Genomic DNA, 20,072 nt, shown 5'->3' with positions numbered 1-20,072 from the left:
AAGACTGGAATCTGAGATTCTGGGGACCTCCGGAGGCGCCCAAGCTGGATCATCCAATTGGCATTTCTGGCTGAAGATGGTTACAAATGCTTCAGCCTTGTCTTTTGCACTGATGTGTTGGGCTCCCCCATCATTGAGGGTGGGGATATTTGTGTAGCCGCCTCCTCCTGTTAGTTGTTTAATTGTCCACCACCATTCACGACTGTATGTGGCAGGACAGCAGAGCTTAGATCTGATCCATCAGTTGTGGGATTGCTTAGCTCTATCGCATGCTGCTTCTACTGTTGGCATGCAAGTAGTGCTGTGTTGTAGCTTCACCAGGTTGACACCTCATCTTTACGTATGCTTGGTGCTGCTCCTGGCATGCCCTCCTGCACTCTTCATTGAACCAGGGTTGATCGCTTGGCTTGATGGTAATGAGAGATTAAAGGATATGCCAGGCCATGAGGTTACAGAATGTGGTTGAATACAAGTCTGCTGCTGCTGATGGCCCACAGCGCCTCATGGATGCCCAGTTTTGAGCTGCTAGATCTGTTCTGAATCTATCCCATCTCGCACGGTGGTAGTGCCACACAACATGATGGAGGGTATCCTCACTGTGAAGACGGGACTGTGCAGTGGTCACTCCTACCTTTACTGTCATGGATGGATGCATTTGCACCAGGTAGATTGGTGAGGGCAAGGTCTAATCGGTTTTTCCCCTCTTGGTTCCCTCACCCCCTGCCACAGGCCCAGTCTGGCAGATATGTTCTTCAGGGCTCCCTCAGTAGTGGTGCTACCAAGCCACTCTTGGTGATGGACATTAAAGTCCCCCACCCATAGTGCATTCTATGCCCTTGCCACCCTCATTGCTCCCTCCAAGTGGTGTTCGACAAGGAGGAGTACTGACTCATCAGGGGGGCAGTAGGTGATAATCAGTAGGAGGTTTCCTTGCCCATGTTTGACCTTCAATTAATTAATTGAATTTAAATTCCACCAGTTGCCGTGGTGGGATTTGAACTCATGTCCCCAGGGCATTAGCCTGGGCTTCTAGATTACTAGTCCAGTGACATTGTCACTACGCCATCATCTCACCCATGACAGAGAATGTTGCAGAGATATGAACGATCTCGTCAGTCATTTTCTCTGCCTATTGGAGTGAGCTGCTGCCTCCTCCTCTCAAAAGCTACAAATTTATCTCTTGTGAATGTTTGCCCAACATACCTACCCCTAGATATCTTTTAGGATGAAACATGAATATTATGTTTCGAAGCAAATTACCATTGTACCCAAGGATATAGCTTGGGTACTTCATATGAATGTACCCTGATTGAATTGCTTAATATTTGTTAAATACATGCTGAACACAAAGTTGGATTTTTCTTTGGGTTGTGCATTTAGAAATATCAAACCTATTTTTGGTGATGTAACATTAATTGCATGATCTGCCCAGAAATTTTATTCTGACATTCCTTCATTTTCACCAAGGCCCACTGATTTCTGTAATTCAAGTTTTTGTCCCAATCCCAAGCAGCAATATCAGTAGTCAAAATCACTTGGTGCCAGAGTAACATAAGTATAAAAGTTGGATTGATTTTAAATACTTTGGCTGTTTCAGATACCAGTACATCTGAGGAGTATGTGAAACCTGTTGTAAACTACATTAGCACACTGTCTTTTTAACCTGTCCTGTGTTGCAGTCTGCAAATCAAACAAATATTGGTTGATTTATTCCAGCAAAACTGATGTCTCATTCTATTGAGACCAGTAACTTGAAAAAAGGATCGATCGAACACTGTGCAAGGAACTGCCTTTTGAGATGATTTGTAAGGTTTACTATAGTGCATCTGATCACATGCTGAGCCAATTTGTTTATAAGGATAAACAAAGTGGCAAACTTACTGCTGGCAAGGATTGAGCTGAACTGGACAGTTATTAACTTTTGCAGAGTCATGAAACCTTAAGGGTCCAGAAGCTGAAATAAAAACATAGTGCTGGAAATACTCAGGTCAGGCAGCATCTGTGGAGAGAGAAGCAGAGTTAACGTTTCAGGTGTGTGACCTTTCATTAGAACTGGCAAAGGTTAGAAAAGAATTGGGTTTTAAGCAAGTGAAGGGGATGGGGGGGGGGGGGGTGGGGTGTAAGAACAAAAGGGAAGTGTGTGATGGGGCAGAGGGCTGGAGAGATTAACTGACAAGGAGGTCATGGGGCAAAGACCGGAAGTTCGGAACTCCGCACAGTCCACAAGCATGACCCCGAGCTTCCAGTTCCTTGCCATTTCAATTCACCATCCTGTTCCCATGCCCACATTTCTGTCCTTGGCCTGCTGCAGTGTTCCAGTGCACATCAACGCAAGTTCGAGGAACAGCCCCTTTTTTTCTGATCAGGGACTCTGCACAGCCTTGTGGACTGAACAGTGTGTTCAATAATTTCACTGCATGACTGGCCCTTTTTTATTATTTTGTTATATCTCTTTTTTTACCATGTGCCTGCCTTAAACTTTATTTTGTGCGTTTGTGCTTTTGGACACAGCTGTTCACTATTCTGTCATTAACACTCTCTGCACTAATGTTTTGTCTTTCACCACACCATTAGCACACTCCCTTTGCCTTTGCCCCATGACCTTCTTGTCAGTTAATCTCTCCTGCCCTCGGCCCTATCACACACCTTACCTTTTGCTTTCTTTCTCCCCCACCACCACCACCACTTCACTTGCTTCTGATGAAAGGTCACAGACCTAAAACGTTAACTCTGCTTCTCTTCACAGATGCTGCCAGACCTGCTGAGTATTTCCAGCAGTTTCTGTTTTTATTTCAAATTTCCAGCATCCGCAGTATTTTGCTTTTATTTTAGGGTCCAGAAGCTGTTTATCATCCCGGAGGGTGCGCCTTTAAACTCTCCAAGTGCGTTTTTAATCGGAGAGAAGTTACTGTGCACGCAGCAAAGTGAAAATAGTTTGTGGTCCAAAGCAACCTATTGCAAGCACCATGTTACTTTACATTTTCCATGTTTAACATTTGATCAGTCCTAGTAATTTTATTTCAGTTTGATTTAAGACATTGTTTTTCTTTCTCATTTTGCAGCTGTTTGGAGATGTGGAAGCACAGTTTAGGAGAATTATGAAGATGATAGCTGGAGGTGGGCTGTCAATCACAGGAGCGCACACCATGTGTGGAGACTACCTGTACAGTGGCCACACTGTTATGCTAACACTCACCTACTTATTTATCAAAGAGTGTAAGTTTCCTCCTTTTTAAAAAATTTATGTTGACTATTTTTCTTTAGATTTTGAGTGTATTTGGACTTAATCAAGATATAGTTCACCCCAAGCTAAGGGGCAGCAAAGTAATAACTTTAAGATGCTGAAGGTTACAGAGAGCCACAGATTCAAGTAGTTCTGACATGTTTGCTTATAACAGCTTTAGATACAAGGTGTGCTGGAACACTGCATTCAGTAACAATGGGGAGCATTTCTTGACGTTGCAATTTGGATTCAGTACAAACTTTCTCCAAATATGTGCAACAGTAGAAGATCAAAGGGATGTGAAGAATAGAAGTAGGTGTATGCTGACATCAATTTTGCTACTTGCTACTTTTTTTGCACATTGAGCAACTGTGGGGTAACCCAATATCAAACAGGCTAATTACAGATTTCAATGGAGATGACTGACATACTAATGCTATAAAATCTGTAATTTGCCTCAAACTCCAATTTGGGGAAAGCAATTTATCGTTGTGGTCTCAGTGAACCTTGCAGCTTAGTGTCAGATATGCTGAATTTGAAGGTGATATAATAGTGTCGATACAGTGGCAGTGGGTTCTACATTCAGGCCACTCCAATTAAATTCGTAGAGGCTGTTCAAGAGGTTTATAATTTGAATGCCGATTTAATGTAAGTGGAAGACAAAATGGTGAGGCTTGAATCTTCTGTTACATTGATTTTTGCCATTCCAAACATTTTGAATGGTTTATTCTCCCCTTAACCATGTCCATTTATTGTAAAATAAATGTGCCAAAACAAGCTACATTTTTATTTATTGGATGACTTTTTGGCTCCTTTCTCAAATTTAATGTGACAGGTTTAAAAAGCACTTGCAATCTTTTGTTTTCATTTGAAGTGCTAATTCAGACCTTGCGCGTTACTTTTTAAGGAGCCATAATTATTTTAATAAGATCACTATATTTTAGTAAAATCACTGACAGTTTATCCTTTTTCAAAATCTATATTTCATTTTTTAAAACTATCAGGTTGATTAAATGTAATGTCAAGTTTGCTATAATGAAAAGTGGAAAAATGTGAGGTTATCCACTTTGGTAGGTGGAACAGATGTGCAGAGTATTTCTTAAATGGTAAGAGATTAGAAAGTGTAGATGTACAAAGGGACTTGGGTGTTCTTGTCAATAAGTCACTGAAAGCTAACATGCAGGTGCAGCAAGCAATTCAGAAGGTATGTTAGCCTTTATCGCAAGAGGATTTGAGGACAGAAATAGTGAAGTCGTGTTTCAATTGTATAGAACCTTGGTTAGGCTGCACCTGGATACTGTGTACAGTTTTGGTCCCCTTACCTTAGGAAGGATATTATTGCCAAAGAGGGAGTGCAACGAAGGTTCACCAGACTTGTTCCCGGGATGGCGGGACTCTCCTATGAAGAGAGATTGGGGAAACTGGGCCTGTATTCTCTAGAGTTTCGAAGAATGAGAGGTGATCCCATTGAAACCTACAAAATACTTAAAGGAATAGACACGGTAGATGCAACTAAGATGTTGTCCCTTGCTTCTAGACTCCCCAACCAGGGGAATCATTTCAAAATGAGGGGGAAGTCACTTCGGTCAGAGATGAGGAGAAATTTCTTTATTCAGAGGGTTGTGAACCTTTGGAATTCTTAACCCCAGAGGGATGTGGAAGCTCAGTCACTGAGTATGTTTAAAGCAGAGATTGACAGATTTCTAAATACCAATGACATAAAGGATATGAGGATAGTGTGGGGAAAAGGCATTGAAGTGGGTGATCAGCCATGATCGTATTGAATGGCGGGGCAGGCTCGATGGACTGAATGGCCTACTCCTATGTTCTTATCTCCAAACAGTTAAACTACACTCTAATGCATGTGGAGTTGCAATGCAGCAGTATGTAGATCGATTAAAGTCATGATTTAAAATGTTGTTGAAAAATAAATCTCCTTAATGTTATCCTTTATTGCTGCTCCCTTTGTTTTAAAACTATTAATTTTCTCCAAGCAACTCTTCATTAACTTCATTTTTGACAGTGAAGTTCCATTTTGAGATTTTGGTCCGACTGTCCTGTAAGTTATGCAGATTTTCATTGTATTTTTGTGGAAATACATAATTGAGAATATACCAGATAAGTGAAGAAGTTATGTTAATATTGCCGTTCGCTTCTAGTAGCTCAGTTTATAGTGTACAAGCTGGTATGATACAGAACTGCACCAACTTAAAAGGCCCCAGCTTTGATCCTGCTCTGTGCAGAAATGGTTCATTCAGAATCAGTATCAGTAAATAGCTGGGTTAATAACTAAAGTAAAGAGAAAGGTAAGGTCTACAGTTTTATATTGTAAGTAGTGCTTTTTAGGGAATCAAGGGCCCTAGTGTAAATAATCTCTAATCTTTGAGTAATTTAAGGGAGTAAATTAAGGATAAGTCATGGCAGGACAGCTCAGCAACATGGAGTGCTCCTTCTGTGCAATGTGGGAAGTCAGGGTCACTTCCACTGTCCAGGGCGAACATGTCTGCGTGAAGTGTCTCCAGCTGCAGCTACTCAAAATCCGCATTTATGATCTGGAGCGGCGGCTGGGGACACTGTGGAGCATCTGCGAGGCTGAGATCATCATGGATAGCACTTTCAGGGAGGTGGTTACAGTCACACCGCAGGTAAAGACTGCTCAGGCAGAAAGGGGATGGATGACCACCAAGCAGAGTAGAAGAACCAGACAGGTAGCGCTGGAGTCCCCTGGGTCCATCTCCCACTCTAACAGATTTTCCGCTTTGAATACTGTTGAGGGAGATAGCTTCTTGGGAATGCAGCAAGATCCAAGTCTGTGGCACCACGGGTGGCTCAGCTGGGAGGAAAAAGAGTGGGAGAGCTATAGTGATAGGGGATTCTATCGTAAGGGATACAGATAGGTGTTTCTGTGGCCGCAAACGTGACTCCAGCATGGTATGTTGCCTTCCTGGTGCTAGTGTCAAGGCAGTCATGCAGCGGCTGCAGGACATTCTGAAGGGGGAGGGTGAACAGTCAGAGGTCGTGGTTCACATTGGTACCAATGACATAGAAAGAGGGATGAGGTCCTGCAACAAGAATTTAGGGAGCTAGGTAGCAGATTAAAAAGCAGGACCTCAAAGGTTGTAATCTCTGGATTACTCCCGGTGCCACGTGGTAGTGAGTATAGGAATAGTAGCAGATGAATGCATGGCTGAAGAGTTGGTGCAGGAGGGAGGGCTTTAGTTTCCTGGATCACGGGGTCTGTTTCTGGCAGAGGTAGGATGTGTACAAGTCGGACGGATTGCACCTGAACCGGAACGGGACCGACATCCTTGCAGGGAGGTTTGCTCGTGCTGTTGTGTGGGGGCGGGGGTGGAGAAAATGGTGAAGTTTAAACTAATTTGGCAGGGGAATGGGGTACAGAGTGGAGGTACAGTAGGGGGTTATGTATGGCCAAATATAGAAGAGAAACTAAGTCAGTCTGGAAGGCAGAGCAAATATAGACCTGTTAAAGTGCAAGTGAATAATACTAGGCTGGATTGTATCTATTTTAATGCAAGGAGTCTTATTGAGGGCATTGATTAACACATGGGAATATGATATTATTGCTATCACAGACATGGTTGAGGGAAGAGCAGGACTGGCAGATCAGTATTCCAGGGTATAGAATTTTCAGGCGTGGGTGGGGGGGAGGGGGGTGTAAAAGAGGAGGTGGCATTACACTATTGATCAAGGAGTCAATTACTGCAGTAAGGAGGGATGATATCTTAGAAGGTTCCTCAAATGAGGCCATATCGGTAGAATTTAAAAACAAAAAGGGGGCTCTCACTTTGCTGGGAGTGTACTACAGGCCTCCTAGCAGTCGGGGAGAGATAGAGGAGCACATATGTAGGCAAATCTCAGAGAGGTGTAAAAATAATAGGGTAATGGGGAATTTCAACTTCCCCAATATTAACTGGGATAGCCTTGGGGCAAAAGGCTTAAAGGGGCAGAATTCTTAAAGTGCATCCAGGAGAACTTTTTGAGCTAGCACCTAGAAAGTCCTACACGAGAAGGGGTGGTACTGGACCTAATTTAGGGAATGATGCCAGACAAGTGCTAGAAGCGTCAGTGGGGGAGCCTTTTGGGGATAGTGACCCTAACTCTGTAAGATTTAAGGTAGTTATGGAAAAGGACAAAGATGGACTGGAAATAAAGGTACTGAATTGGGGAAAGGCTGATTTCAATATGATAAAATAAGATCTGGCCAAAGTGGACTGGGAGCAGCTACTTGTAGGAAAGTCTACGTCAGACCAGTGGAAGTCATTCAAAAAAGGAAATAGAGTGTGTTCAGGGCCAACATGTTCCCAAAAAGGTGAAGGGTAGGACCAACAAGTCCAGGGAACTCTGGTTATCAAGGGATATAGAAGATTGGATAAGGTAAAAAAAAGGAGGCTTATGGCAGATTCAGAGGGCTGAAAACAGTTGAGGCCCAAGACGAGTATAGAAAGTGTAGGGGGGTACTAAAAAAAAAAGTAAACTAGGAGAGCAAAGAGGGGGCATGAAAAATCCCTGGCGGGCAAGATAAAGGAAAATCCCAAGGCGTTTTGTAAGTATATTAAGGGCAAGAGGATAACAAGGGGAAGAGTAGGGCCCATTAGGGACCAAAGTGGCAATCTGTGTGAGGAGCTGAAGGACGTAGGTGAGGTTTTAAATGATTACTTTTCATCTGTGTTCACTATGGAGAAGGTCGATGTAGGTGTAGACATCAAGGAGGGGGCTTGTGATATACTTGAACAAATTAGCATTGAAGGGGAGGAGGTTTTAGCGGGCTTAAAAGTGGATAAATTCCCAGGCCCAGATGAGAGGCAGGGATTAATCAAGGATAGTCAGCATGGCTTTGACAGGGAGATCATGTCTGACAAATTTGATTGAATTTTTCGAGGAGGTGACTATATGTGTAGATGAAGGTAAAGCAGTTGATGTAGTCTACGTGGACTTCAGTAAGGCTTTGATAAGGTCCTGCATGGGAGATTGGTCAAGAAGGTAAGAGCCCATGGGATCCAGGGCAGTTTGGCAAATTGGTTCCAAAATTGGCTTAATGGCAGGAGGCAGAGGGTGATGGTCGAGGGTTGTTTTTGTTATCGGAAGCCTGTGACCAGTGGTGTACCGCAGGGATTGGTGCTGCGACTCTTGCTGTTTGTAGTGTACCTTAATGATTTAGATGTGAATATAGGAGGCATGCTCAATAAGTCTTAAATAGTGAGGAGGAAAGCCTTAGATTACAGGACTTTATAGATGGGCTGGTAAGGTGGGTAGAGCTGTGGCAAATGGAATTTAATCCTGAGAAGTGTGAGGTGATGCATTTTGCGAGGACTAAAAAGGCAAGAGAATATACAATGGATGGTCGGACCCTAGGAAGTACAGAGGGTCAGAGGGACCTTGGTGTACTTGTCCATAGATCACTGACGGCAGCAGCACATGTAGATAAGGTGGTTAGGAAGGCATATGGGATACTTGCATTTATTAGCTGAGGCATAGACTATAAGAGCAGGGAGGTTATGATGGAGCTGTATAAAATGCTAGTTAGGCCACAGCTCTGTACAGTTCTGCTCGCCACATTATAGGAAGAATGTGATTGCACTGGAAAGGGTGCAGAGGAGATTCACCAGGATTCACACAACCCTAACATACCCAGTGTCTCTTCATAGCTGAAATGCTCCAGGCCCTGGGCTGGAGCATTTCAGCTATGAAGAGACACTGGATAGGCTAGGGTTGTTTTCCTTAGAGCAGAGAAGGCTGAGGGGGGACCTGATTGAGGTATACAAAATTGAGGGGCATAGATAAGGTTGGTAGGAAGAAACTTTTTCCCTTAGCGGAGGGGTCAACAACCAGGGGGCACAGATTTAAGGTAAGGGACAGGAGGTTTAAAGGGGATTTGAGGAAAAACATTTTCACCCAGAGGGTGGTTGGAATCTGGAACACACTGCCTGAAGGGGTGGTAGAGGCAGGAACCCTCAACATTTAAGAAGTATTTAGATGAGCACTTGAAAAGCCATAGCATAAAAGGCTATGGGCCAAGTGCTGGAAAATGGGATTAGAATAGATTGGTGTGTGATGGGCCGAAGGGCCTGTTTCTGCGCTTTATAATTCTATGACTCTGAGAAGGGACATGGGAGCATTGCAGTTATTCTGAGTGCACCAGGCTAGAATGGAGAAAAACCAGTCAGAGCTTGCACTCCTGCCTTTTAAACAGTGACCATTGTTGGATGGAGCATATGTTGGTGGAGGTCAGGGTTTGGTTTGGCTGACTTGTTAGGCTATTCAGCCATAATCAAACGTATTCAATGTTTACTGGCTAGGAACTCACAGGGAGAGTGACCTCAGACCAAGGGATCAGAGAATGGGACTGAGTGGATTGCTCTGCAGAGCGCTGGCATGGTCTCAGTGGACCAAATGACTGCCTTCTGTGCCATTATACCTCTATGACTCTGACAACTGTGTCTCATTCCACACTTTACTATATTTCCCTCCTCATTCTACTCTTTCTCTTCAATTATTGTGACTTTCTTGCTCTCCCTCTTGTTTTTCCCTTTTCTCTCACTGTTGCCCATCTTTATTTCCCCACTGTCTCGCCTTTCTTCTGTTTCTCTGTTTATGTTCCATTCCACTTCTCTAACCAGCTAGCAAAGTCAGTTAGTCATTTTTCTCTGAAATACACCTGTTTGCACAAGAGTGAAGAAAGAGAAAGCCTGCCAAGATTGTAGAGATGAGAGAATTTTTTAAGTATTACTTATTGTAGGCTTTCAATATCTTGGAACTTTTTACTGGTCATTTTTAAAATGGAAAAACCAGAGTAATTAGTATTTTCATTGATCGGTGCCTTTTATAGTGAATGTCTCAAAGCACTTCACACAATCAAGTACTATTTGAAGCATACTGACTGTAGGAAAGTGCAGCCGCCATTCTACACCAGCAACATGCCACAAACAATGCAATTGAAGACCAGTAAGTCTGTTGTTTGGTATTGATTGAGAAAAGAATGTTGGCGTCAAGGGATTTTTAATGTCCAACTGAACTGCCACCTTAACAAAAGGACAGCGCCTTCAACAATGTAGTAATCACTGGATTGCCAGCTGAGATTGAGTTCAAAAAACTAGTATAGAATATTTGAACAGAGGCAAGTGTAGTGCTATGAACTGAGTCAAGCTTGATGCAGATGATGAACAGGATGTGGGATGATGAAGCCCTGGGATACAGGAGAAGTGACTCTGCTGCATAAGAAAACTGTTAAAGAAGTTGTAGTGACTGTGTTGGTATTTGTAAGAATGGGACCATATGAGTGCTAAGCTGTGGAAGTGGACCACACAAATGCAGTGGAGGAATTCTTGAGTGGGTAATAATGTTGAAGGTGGTAGAGGGATCAAGAGGACAAGGGGTGCAGCAAGTTGTAAGTGTTACATTGGATGTCATTGGCAAATTTAACTAGATTGGTCTCTGTTATGGGTACATTAGAAACTAGATTGGATGGATTTATTACAAATCCACTGAGGAGTAAGTGTGAGAAAAAAGCAATTGCAATTATGTAAATAATGGGGAAAAAAGATTCTGTGGAGAGAAGGGAAGAATGAACAAATTTGGAGTAAATGGTGGAAATCGACTATTGAGGCAAGAAAAAGCTATTAATTACTGAGACTATAGTTTTGGAAAGGGATGAACAAAGTTGCTTCCATCTTAAACTTTCTGACGTTGTAGGAGAATCGGATAAATCCTATATCTTGAAAGAACTGTTACTTTCAGTATCAATAAAATTGTCAGTCATGTAATGGATTGGTTCAATAAATTTGCTGTATTACACCAATAGGCAAAATGCTGCTGCATTTATGCTGTTGTGAAATTTTGGTAATCATTATAAATTAGCACTCTAGCTCTCAAACTACCAGTAATATCACTGGAGATTTTCTATATATACTAATTATATGTACAAAATTCAGCTTGCTGAAATGACGGAAGCACTGTTGTAAGAATGAAAACTAAATAAAAGATATTGGTGATACCTGGTAGGCTGGTTTGGTATATACTATGTGAGAAATATTTATATTGTGAGCTGACATTTTGCATGTCATGTTTTTCAAGTTTTATACAACTACAGTTTAGTGGCTGCAATGTACATATTTGGATCACCTCAATTGCTAATGACATTTCTTCCTATTCTGTGCATAAATGCAGAGTTTCCAAAGATATCTGGTCTCTTGAGCATCCCTGATTTTAACCACTCCACCACTGGTGGCTGTGCCTTCAGCTGCCTGGGCTCGAAGCTCAGGAATTCCCTTCATAAACCTCTCTGCCTCTTTACCTTACTTTCCTCTTTTAAGACACTCCTTAATACCTACCTCTTTGACCAAACCTTTGGTCATCTGCTCTAATAACTCCGTATGTGGCTCGGTGTCATATTTTGTTTTATAATGCCTGTGAAGTGCATTGGGATGTCTTACGTTCAAGGTGCTCTATAAATACATGTTGTTCTTATGTTGCAGACCACCAACATTGTAGTAAATGATAAGTTTCCATTTTATTTCTTTCAGATTCTCCAAAACAATGGTGGTGGTATCACTGGTCTTGCTGGATTCTCAGTATTGTTGGGGTTTTCTGCATTCTTCTGGCACATGACCACTACACTGTGGATGTAGTGGTGGCATATTATATCACTACACGTCTTTTTTGGTGGTACCATACCATGGCCAACCAGCAAGTAAGTCCCTGCTTGTGAAATCAATATATTGATAGCATTGTCCATTATTGGACTATTTAAATAAAAGATGAGCCCATTTGAAATGCCTCTCTGTATGTGTCAATTAAGGCTGATTCTGGCTTTCTCCCAGATTTGGCTAAATTGGATTATGCACATATCTAGGAGAATTTGTGGCATGGTTTGCTTTGTTTATGCTACCAGTTGTAAACTGAAATGGACCTGAAATTGAAAAGGTCATGGTTTGGACCTTGCAGTATAAATGCCATGCATCTGGTATCTTTCCAGTCAAGAATCCTTAACAAAAAGAAACAAATAACAATCTATGGCCCACATATAACATGCATATAGCTCCCGCAGTAGGAAGTTTTGATTTTTAATGTGTGCTGACTCTTTCACATGCTGCTACCACTGCACACATGGAGGGTAAGTGGGAGAGAGAGAGCCAGCGAGAAGAGAGTATGACCTGGAGGGATGTGAATAGCAGTGGAGAGTCAAGAATAGAGTGGCATCCAGTCCAGAAGCAGGTGAGCCTGCTCTCCCTGTAGTATATTCATAATTACAATGGCATTTACCTTACAAATCCCTCCCTTATCAGTAACCTAAGCTTTTAGTATATTACATGATTGTGAACAGTAAGATATCTATGGTAGAAAATTAAAATATGCAGTCACTCAAAGTTGGCCAGAATTTGAAGATTGTGTTTGGTGCAAAACGTAAGATTGTTCCATCACCTTAATTACCTATGTCTAATAAGTGCATGGTTTGGAGAACGTCTTTCTTTCATTTAGTCTTTTCATCACAAACAGTTGATAAGGAAACTTACAAATATAAAAGGTTCATTTTTTTAAGTGATAGTCTTAATATCAGTTTTCTTGTACACATGAGATATCATGTTTGACTAGTCGAATTTAATTTTTTGATACAGTAACACAAAATTGATGAAGGGAATGCAATGGATGTTGTCTCTATGGATTTTAAGAAAGCATTTGACAAAGTACCACATAAAAGGCTGGTTAACATAATTGAGGCTCGGGGAATGAGGGTCAATGTCAGCTTGGGTAAAAAAAATTGGCTTAAGGACATGAAACTAGTTGTGGTAAATGGTTGTTTTTCAGATTGGAGAATGGTATACAGTGGATTCCACAGGGGTCAGTGCTAGGACCTCTTTTTTTTTTTTGATATATGTGAATGACTTGGATATTGGAATACAGAGTAAAATTTCAACTTTTTCCAATGATACCAAACATGGAGGTGTGGCAAATAGTGGGGATGATACCAATTGACTGCAACTAGGCATAGACAGGCTAGCACAATGGGAAGACAAGTGGCAGATGGAATTTAAAACCGAGAAGTGTGAGGTGATGCATTTTAGCAAAAGGTTTAGAGAGAAGCAGTATTTACGTAATGGCATAGTTCTAAAGAACTTACAGGGACCTGGGGGTTCATGTTCATAGAACTTGGAAGGTGGCAGGACATATTGAGAGAGTGGTTAGCAAAGTATATGGGATCTTGGGCTTCATAAATAGAGATATTGAGTAATAAAGCAGGGAAGTTATGCTGAACCTTTATGAAGCTCTGGTTAGGCCCCAATTGTGTCCAGTTCTGATCATCACACATTAGGGAGGATATGAGGGTCCTTGTGAGGGTGCCGAGGAGATTTACCAGAATGGTTCCAGGGATGAGGGAATTTAGCTACAAGGCTAGGTTGGAGAAGCTGGGGTTGTTCTCCTTGGAGCAAAAGAAATTGAGGGGAGATTTGATAGAGGTGTACAAGATTCTGGCAGGTTTGGATAGGATCGACAAAAGCTGTTTCCATTAGCTGACGGGACAAGAACTAAGGAACACAAATTTAAGGTTTTGAGTAAGAGATACAATGCAGTGAGTGGTAATGACCTGAAACACACTGCCTACGAGGGTGGTGGAAACGGAGATGATTAATGATTTCAAAAGGAAATTGGATAGGCACCTGAGGAAAATAAATTTGCAGGGCTATGGGGATAGAGTGGAGGAATGGGATTGAGTGGATTGTTCTACAGAGAGCTGACATGGTCTCAATGGGCTGAATGGCCTCCTGTGCCGTAATGACTCTATAACTATAACTCTTAACACGAGGCCTTCTTTAATTTCTATTAAAGCACCGGGAATTCTGTGATACGAAAAAAGTACAGTGAAAGTTCTCTTATCTGCCATAATGTCTCCGCTCTTGCTTTCCCCCACTGCTCTCTTCCCCCGAGCTGTACAGAATGGAAATTAGCATAATTGAGAATCCCAAACATTTTTAGCCTTGCAAATATGTCTAATGGTACTTTAGGCACGGGAATGGAAAGAAATAGTGTTTATAAACATGATCTGATTTTATTGACCAAGGAAATAAAATGTTAAGTAACAAAAAGTAATTCAAAAGCCTCATGCTTCAGACTTTGTCGCACAAAAATTCTGGCAGGTGATTGGGAAGACGGTTAACTGGGGTAAAATATTGGAAGTTTCAGTATATTGTCGAGAGAATATACTGAATATAAAAGCTTCCTGCAGAAAGAAAATTGTAAACTGCTTACCCAATATGAGGGTTTTGCTGGCTTGCTACTGGCTTGCTGCATTCTCTCCATACATAACACTCCTGAATTATAATATGTTTACTTTTTGTTAATTGTTCCACAAGTATGATCTAATTAACATGTTATTCCTTTTTTAAGGTATTAAAAGAACCCTCCAAGACTAATTTTCTATCCCAAGTTTGGTGGTATAAATTCTTTCGTTTTTTGGAAAGCAACGTTCAAGGCATTGTACCTCGTACATATCATTTGCCACTTTCCTGGTCATCCGTATCACAGTTCTTTGGGAGAAAAGTTAAATACAGCAGATTAGTGACTGATACATAACACCAGATAATCTGAGAGACTGTGCAAAGTGCTGAAAATTCCCCTTGAGCTGATGCCATAGTGAACTTTCTGCTAATTCATGTCTTGCAATGTTCACTTTTATTTAAGTGTTCCAATTAACTGGTCAGCACTGTGATCTTTCCAAAGGACTATGTAGAACAAAATCAGTTGACATGCACTGTATAACCTCCTTTTGTTAGTTGTCTTTTTGTCTTTGGTATATGCCATAAACACAAAATCACGTTCAATTGTATTTGATATTAACTGCATCAGTGGCAATTGTGTCCTGTCTGCTAGTGTTTTCTTTTGCATATGTCTGCAAAGATGTCTGGGATAAATTGTATTTTTTCAATCAGAAATTCATCTTTAATAATCCGTGCCCCAAAGACTGGGCTTAAAAGCCATTTTCTTAAATATGTTTAGATATTAAAGATGGTTGATGAATATATGCATTGAGTTCTGTTTGCGAACAAACTGTGCATTTTGGAACCAATGTGGCAAAAGAAACAAGTGCAAAAATGTTTTATAACAATCATTCTTGTTGTTTATGTTAAATGAATGTGGCAGTGCAAAAAAAAAATCTACACAGCAGTTTTTCAAGTATTTAAAATGAGGTCTGCATATAATGGTGGACTCCAACATTCACATATAGCAAGAATGAAATCAGCACTGGGTGGAAATTTTGACCGATATTGTTTGTTTTCTAGTGCCTTTTCTTGTCCTGATTGTATGGTCAGTAGGTGGTCTCAGATGTAGTATATGAAAACTCAAAAGCCTATATGTATATTACCTTGAGTATTGAGTTAATAATTAACTGTTGCAGAATTGCAAAATGTAAGCTCAACAGTGAGCATTCAGTTTTGTAGTTAATGTTTGTGCACTCTTTGTCTTGAATACTTTGAGATATTGGGTGCAAAATAAAAGAAAATGGAAATATTCAGTTCACTAACTATGGGCATGTCCTGTTAGATATATTACTGTACAGGTAAATTATTTTATTATATAAATGGGAAGTACAACACTACAAATCTAACTGTTGTATTTCAACTTCCTTTTTACAGATTTTGCATTTTTCTTAAATATCAAGTCATAACATGAAGGCAAAAAATTGAATATGTGCAGAGGTTAATGTACTAGCAAAGTATCCATGCTCCTCTGACCCATTAGTTGTTAAATCAGCTACAGAGATACTCTATTTCTATAAATTTTATTATATTTGTGCAAATAATGCATGTAGTCTCACCCAAATCAGAAGTCAAGTGAAAATGAAGTCTATTTGCCAATGTGAGAATAGTTTTTTATTGCAAAATATATGATCTCCATTCTGTATTTTATGTGCAAGAAAGTTCTTTTCTGTAGTTTTGTGTATACACGAGGTGATATTTGTATTGTAAAACAATTATGGTGAAGGATGGACAATAAAAAGCTTTAAATGTAAGCATTTACTTTCCCTTTGTTTACATGTTAATACACCTTTGGAAATTGTTCTAAAATATGTTTCTGGATTCTTTTTAAATTGAGATCCTCTCATTGAATTCTTTCTGCCTTGCTATTGTCAGTTTAATTTTCCTGACTAGGCCTTGTTTTGCATGACTTTCAATGAGGAAAGGAGAGGGGAGTAAATGGACCTGCATGTGAACACATCCATGATTATTGACTGCTTTTTCACCGTCAACTCAATGATAATTATAAACTTTATCCAACAATACATGGTATTTATGTTGGTTTTTCCCTCCCACATTCTATAGGAATATGAGGAATTATGATGGAGGTTTGGGATACTCTGTATAAGCATCAACGTGCCTGCTCAAAAGTTGATTTACTGGATTCCCATTACTGAATTTATGTTCTCTCTTTTTCTCTTGCCCAGTGTGTCAGCTGTGGCTTAGCACTCACCTCTAAGTCAGAAGATTGAGGGTTCAAGTAAAACTCCAGAGACTTGAGCACAAAAATTTAGTTTGACACTCCTGTGCAGTACAGAGGAAGTGCCACACTGTCGGAGGTGCCATCGTTTGGATGAGATGTTAAACTGAGACCCCATCTGTCTCTCAGTTGAACGTACAAGGCCCATGGGACTACTTCAAAGAGGAGCAAGTGTCCTGGCCAATATTTATCCTTCAATCAATATCCTGAAAATCGATTATCTGATAATTTCCACATTGCTTTTTGTGCGCAAATAGGCTGCCCTTTTCTACATTGCAACAATGACAACCATTGGCTGTAAAGCATCTTGGAAAGTCCTGAGGTCGTGAAAGGCATTGTATAAATCAAAGTCGTTTTTTCTTTCTTCATCCACTCGTTTATGTGAGTGCTCTCTTTTCCTCTTTCATGTGCCCATGTCCCATGCTCACCTCTTTATTTTCCCTAAGATAAAAGCAAAATACTACTGATGCTGGAAATCTGAATCTTTATTTCCCTTTTTTGTCTCGGACACTTGTATCTCTATATGTACATAAAACTGAGCTATGGGACCTGATTTTAACTGTCAGTGGGTACTTTTTAAATGAGTTAAAATCTCGCATATTATCTCATTCATTTAAAGACTTCATTTTAATTTTAACAACATGGCTAGTTGACCTTTTGTTGAAGGCTTTGTGTATAAATTGCTAAATTAACTCAAATATTTATTAAACGTTCCAAAATACCCAAATGCTATTAAAAGGAATAAGGTGAAAGCACAAATACGTCAGGCTTTTATAGTTTCACAATAATTAAATATATTAATGTCTCATTTAAACAAGAGTTCATTCTGCAGTGAGATTTATATGTCTCTGTACTTTCTTCTAACGCTTGACTTTTTATGAATGATTTCCACAGCACCACTGCATATTTTACAAATGCATTTTTCTGAGTGTTGCTCATGGTTCTGCTATCCTGGTGTTGGATTTAGGGAGGAAAGCCTATTGAAAAATTCCCTTAAATCTCCCTGTCATTGCTAGTTTTGATTATGTGCAAAGTGCCAAAACAAGTCTGACACCATTCAGTGAATTTTAGCCTGTTTTGATTTTCCCAAATTGATCCTGCTTTCTTCTCCCATCTCCCCTACCCCTTCCTATTATAAGTTATCTGTATGTACACAATTTTACTCATGTTTTTATGTTTAATGCTACAGCATAGATTTAAATTGTAGCTCTACATATAATTTACAGCACTGTCACAGGACATTCGACCTAAAGTGTTTAGTCTCCATACGAGCCATCTCCCATCCTAATTCATCTAACCCTATCAACATATCCTTCTATTCCCTGCTCTATCGTGTCCTTGCCTTGCTACCCCATAAATGTATCTATTCTATTTACCTCAACCACTTCATATCATGGTGAGTTCCACATTCTCTCCACACTTGTGAGTAGAGAAGTTTCTCCTAAACATTGGATTTATTGTGACCATCTTATCTATGGTCCCTAGTTTTTGACTTACCCCACAAGAGGAAACATTTCTTCCATGCCTACTCTATCAACCCCCTTCATAATTCTAAAGATCTCTCAGGCCATATCTCTGTCCTCTCTTTTCAAGGAAAAATATTGTCTGTCTGTTCAGTCTTGCCTGATAGTTTTACACACTCCGTTCTGAAATCATCCTTGTAAATATTTTTTTGCACTTTCATGCTTCTATATCCTTTTTGTAAAGTGGAGTCAGAACTTTGCATAGTGTTAAATGTGGTCTAACCAAGGATCAATACAACATAACTTAATTGTTTTTTAATTCTATTGCTCTGGAAATAAGCCCCAATGTTTGGTTTTTGATAGCTTTATTGACTTATGTTGCTACTTTTAATGATTTGTGGATCTGTACTACTTGACCCCTGTGTGCCTCTACCTCACTTAGACACTTTGCAAGAAGTAGGTGGCCTCCTTATTCCCCTTAGCAAAATGTACCACCTCATACTTAAATCTATTTTGAAATCCGTTTTCATTTTACATGACTATTCCATAACTTTGTTAATGTCTTGGTTTTCGTTGCAGTCAGTCTTGTTACTAACTGTACACCCCAATTTGGCGTCTTTGGCAAATTTCAAAATTTGCCAAACAACTCCCAAATTCAAACTTAACAGTGGTCCCAGCACAGGTCTCTGTAACACCATGTTAATCAGTCTGAGTAATTACTTTTACCCATACTCTGTGTTCTGCTTTGTAGCCAGTTTGCTTTCCATTTTGCTACTTGACCCCGACTTCAGATGCTCTGATCTCATTCATGAGACTGCTATGCAGTACCTTATCAAATGCCTTTTGAAAGTCGATGTATATTACATTCACTGCATTATGCTTGTCTCTACTCTTTAGGTTACTTCAATAAGGTTTGTCAAGTATGACCTCTTTTGAAATCCGTGCTGACCATTTATTATATTTTTGGTTTCATGATGTTCTCTTACATTATTGAGCAAAAATTCCAATATCTTTCCTACCATCCACTTTAACTAACCTATACTTCCATGGATTTGTTCAATCCACCTTTCTAAATATAGGAATAATATTAGCTGTCCACCAGTCTTCTGGCACTATTTGCATTTTTATTGAATACTATCTCTGCCCTAGTATCTTTTAGTATGTGAGAGTGCAATCCATCCAGTCTCCATTTTATCCTCTCTAAGCCCATCTAATTGTCACCTTCCTTTTTAATCTTAAATCTTGACATCCCTTTTGATCTATTCTAATGTTATGTCCATCTCGTTAGTCTCCCTGGTAAATAGTGAAGCAATGTAATTAAATATTTCTGCCATTTCACTGTCATCTGAATTTATTTTGTGCACCCAATAGTATCCTAATCCCTGTCTTAATTTTCCTGTAGTAGTTTGAATCTCTAGAATACTTTTGTGGCATTCTTTGATCATTTCATTTTGTAGTTCATCTTTGTTTTCCTAATTTATTTACTTTCCTAATCCCTTTGTGTTCCACTCTCTCATCCTTGTCTTTATTGTCTACATACTTAGTGTATGCCTCTTTAGTTTCAGTTTTACCCATAACTCTCTTCAACCATAGTGTTTCATTATTTGCCAGTTTGTTCTTGTTTTTTTCTTGAATTGTATTGATCACCTTTATATCTCTATATAAATATTTTTTCCAGTTTTCCTTCCTTAGATCCATCCTCATCTCCTCGTTCATCTTTTTTACAGTATATTACTTTGGTCTTTGTTTTACTTCTGTGTCTCTCAGTCATCATTTAAACCTTATGTTGTGATTGCTATTGCCTAGCTGCTCCATGTGCTTACATCTTTCTCTACACTGGTTCATTTCATATCAGTGGGTCCAGCATTGATTCTTGC

The 20,072-nt window shown here is 40.0% G+C and overlaps 1 protein-coding gene across 10 annotated transcripts in view; it reads left to right on the top strand.

Annotated features, from left to right (window-relative positions):
• sgms1b (sphingomyelin synthase 1b) overlaps window positions 1-16,247 on the top strand; it is a 184,138-nt gene extending 167,891 nt beyond the window's left edge. For all 10 annotated transcript variants that reach the window (XM_068052511.1, XM_068052507.1, XM_068052509.1 and 7 more), the window contains 3 exons: window positions 3,063-3,216; window positions 11,764-11,930; window positions 14,624-16,247. In XM_068052511.1, coding sequence (XP_067908612.1) covers window positions 3,063-3,216; window positions 11,764-11,930; window positions 14,624-14,809 — 507 coding nt within the window. In that variant the 3' untranslated portion in view covers window positions 14,810-16,247. The remainder of the gene's footprint in view (window positions 1-3,062; window positions 3,217-11,763; window positions 11,931-14,623) is intronic.
• Window positions 16,248-20,072: the final 3,825 nt, after the last annotated feature.

Source organism: Heterodontus francisci, chromosome 20 (genome assembly GCF_036365525.1).
Source record: "Heterodontus francisci isolate sHetFra1 chromosome 20, sHetFra1.hap1, whole genome shotgun sequence".
Classification (NCBI taxonomy): domain Eukaryota; kingdom Metazoa; phylum Chordata; class Chondrichthyes; order Heterodontiformes; family Heterodontidae; genus Heterodontus; species Heterodontus francisci.
The sequence above is the reverse complement of the archived record's forward strand: the minus strand, read 5'-3'. Positions and strand labels throughout refer to the sequence as shown.